Source organism: Postia placenta, assembly GCF_002117355.1.
Source record: "Postia placenta MAD-698-R-SB12 unplaced genomic scaffold POSPLAscaffold_52, whole genome shotgun sequence".
NCBI lineage: Eukaryota > Fungi > Basidiomycota > Agaricomycetes > Polyporales > Adustoporiaceae > Rhodonia > Rhodonia placenta.
In genome coordinates this window covers 6,502-9,857 of record NW_020169883.1, presented here as the reverse complement: position 1 = coordinate 9,857, position 3,356 = coordinate 6,502, and the positions used below count along the sequence as shown (strand labels likewise).

General features: G+C 51.2%; 1 protein-coding gene across 1 annotated transcript in view; it reads left to right on the top strand.

Annotated features, from left to right (window-relative positions):
• Positions 1 to 1,307: 1,307 nt before the first annotated feature.
• Positions 1,308 to 3,356, top strand: part of POSPLADRAFT_1161315 (hypothetical protein) — a gene marked incomplete at both ends in the record, with an annotated part of 7,270 nt that continues 5,221 nt past the window's right edge. Inside the window, one exon of the mRNA XM_024487661.1 lies at positions 1,308 to 2,671. Coding sequence (XP_024332845.1) covers positions 1,308 to 2,671 — 1,364 coding nt within the window. The remainder of the gene's footprint in view (positions 2,672 to 3,356) is intronic.

Here is a 3,356-nt window from a genome sequence, read left to right as displayed (position 1 = left end):
TTACAGGGCCTATTGGTCGTTGCTATGCCCCTATGCTGCAAAGCGTAAGGTGGCCTTTTCATGTGGGTTCTGGGGGTTACGGTTTGTCAACTGAAAAGTGGCAATACCTTTTTGCGAAGCACCTACCTTCATTGGTCAGGGTTGAACAATTGGTGTCAACATGCTGAGCTTTTCGCCGGTCCCTAGGCGTAAGGGGAGGTTGCTGCCTTATGGGCAACATGCTGGAATGTGGTTTACCATTCTATGAGGCCTTAGGGCTTACGACGGATAACCAGCATGGGCAGCCTTAGGGAGAGTGTAAGATTCTCCCAAAACCACTTGCAGCGGGCGTGGAAACCCGACTGAGATCTGTATTCCCCCCTCCCTACCTGCTGAGAGAGAGCAGGAGGACGCCGACACGAAGCACGACCAATGGACCCTGTAGTATAGCACATACCCTTTTCTTCACTCTGAAAAGAGCCAGCTGAAAAGCTGTTATCTAATCCCCTCTGCCGTAGCCATGCCGAAAGCCAAACCTTTCATCGTCACTGCCAAGCATGAGCCGACAGGCCTGCTTGAGCGCATTGCCATCCACAACACGCACAAGTTCGACGACGTTGGCAAACCTCGCCGAATTGTACGCCCCACCATCAAACCACTCATTCGCCGCCCCTTCAACCCTGAACGTGCTGAAAAAGCAAAACACGACATCGAGGAGCTTGCACTTCGTGCGCATCTCTTCAAGAAGCAACAGTTGCTCGATCGTATCTCCGACCCTGCTTCCCCCCTCATCGATCGCATTGATATGCAGGCGGGACCCTCCTATGAATACGAACCACCCAAGCTGCTCCCCGACATTCACTTCCAGCACACGAAGATTCTGTTGCGCACATCCGAGTACAACGAGATGTTTGCCGCCACAGCCAACAGGCTGGAACCGGTATTTGCTCGAATGAAAAAGGAAGAAGGGAGCTTGGAGCCGGAAGTTGTGGCGAAAGTCAGGAGGATGGGCGATGGTTTCGACGAGTTGTATCATGGGCTGGAGAAGAAGGCGCGCCGGCTTACCAACAGGCACTGGAGAGTTATCAAGCGCGACCTGAAAAGGATCGGGCATGTCTCCTTCGAAGACTTAAGCAGTCGCCTGCCGGAGATTTGTAATGAGTTGGCTAGCCTTAACATCACCTTCAAGTACGAAGTGTAGATAGTGGAATAAAGATTGGCAATCTTTTCTGGCATAATTGGCTTATATGGCATGAGGAGGAGATCTCCTTCGCTTCACTTTTTTCTTTCAATCATAAGTGAATACGGGCTAATCACTACCATAAGAAATGGCCCCATACATCCCCTTCGTTCCGACCGAAGCATTCGCTATCGCCACGGAAGAAGAGTGGCGCAATGCAATCTTCCAGAACGTGAACGTCTCTGACAAACAAGCAGTTCTACTGCAAACGGTTACTGCGAATGCTGCAGAATCGACCACTGGACGAGTCAGAGACTGGATTGGTCGCCTGACCTTAGAAATAAGCAGGCACTACGACGGATACCTTCAAAGCCTCCTTCGAGAGGTTGAATCCCTGCATATCACGGTCCAGAATCAGCAGGCACTAGTCGATTCCTACAAGCGACAAGTCAATGCGCTACCTGCGTCAATGGGTAGTGGTCATTCCTGTCAACCTAAGATTGGGGAGCCTCCGGCCTTCAAGGGCAGTGAGGATAAGACCAAGCTTGAGGAATGGCTGGACCTGATCGTACTGTGGTGCGAGCATGAGGGAGTGGCCACCGACAAACAGCGAATCGTCACGGCCCTCTCGAAGCTGCAAGGACCAGCTCATCAGTACATGAAGAGCTATTACGTGAAAATGTGGGAAGGAAAGGATCTGGGCACCTGGAAGGCATTTGTGGCGGAACTAGCCCAGATATACGGGCAACGCGACGACAAGGAGGGTGCAAAGAAGGAGATCATGGCGCTGTTCATCAATAAGGATCTGGCCTCAAAGGACTTCGTGAAGTACGCTGAGAGGTTCCGCACCCTCGGACGTCTCACGGAGTATGACGATAGTCTCCTCATCGACAAACTCCGGGAGGTTATACCTCGTGACATGCGGTTGGTGTTGGCCGGAAAGGATGAGTCCACCTTGCCAAAGGATTGGACGTTGTTCCTCGACATCTTGCTCAACATCAACAAGATCGTCAACCCGGAGAAGGCACGAGGCTCAGTATTCAAAAACAGTGGCTCAGATAACGGCGGCGCTGTTCCCATGGACATTGATTCGGCTGAAAAGTCGAAATCAAAGGGTAAAGGCAAAGGCAAGGCAAAGGACGCTGAGGCCGCCTCGACAGAGGCAAAGAAGTATTGCGTCATCTGCAAGTCGAAGACTCATAACACAGATGATTGCTACAAGTTGGCCAAAAATGCGGACAAGCGGCCGAATACCCAAGGGGATGGCGCTAGGAAGGCGCAAGGAGGAAGTGGTAACCCCGCGGCCAAGAAGGCTAAGAAAACGCGGGTTATTCAAGTCGAGCTTACAGATAGCGAGGACGACACGCCCCCATCCACGAAAGCCGTGAGCGCCAACACTGCGAGAATCGAGGAGATTGCAAATGTCGAGGAATTGACTCTGGCTGGGAAGAATGAACCCCAGCTGTCTGCAAAGACAGAACCCACCGCAGCTACCTCGGATTTTTGGAAGAAGTACATGTGACTACCTGCGAACATGTACTTAAGGAATCGGAACCCACCGTCGGAATCAATGTAGATAGTGTACACAGCAGTCTTGTAAATATCTCTCGCAACAAGAATTCATTCACTCTGCCTGTGACACTGTGGGTATACGGAAAGAAAGTGCAGGTCGAAGCTTTGGTAGACTCAGGGGCCACAACATCGTTCATCAATCGGTCAGTTGTTGAAAGTAACAGCCTGGTGACGCATAAGCTGGCAACCCCATACAACGTTTATAACGCAGACGGGACCTCCAATAAAAGCGGTCAAATAAATAAGTCCGTTAGAGCCTACGTCGAAATAGGATCACATAAGTCGACACACCCACTGCTAGTCGCAGATTTGGGGAGAAAGGACATGATCCTCGGCATGACCTATCTCAGGAAACACAATCCCGAGATCGACTGGGCCAAAGGGGAGTGGAGGTACACCAGGTGCCCTGAGAGCTGTGCCCCCAAAGCTCGTAAAACTAATCGTGTGACTGATGAAGAAACCGACGAGCTTCAGTTACCAAGGGAGGAACCCTTAGTCACTCCGCTGGACGCCTTAGGAGAGGAGTGTACTGAAAATCCATACATCAACTGGATCTCGACAGACGATCCGGAGGACCTACAAATGGCAGAATTTGTCGCAAGCATTCTGAACAAGGATGTTAAGG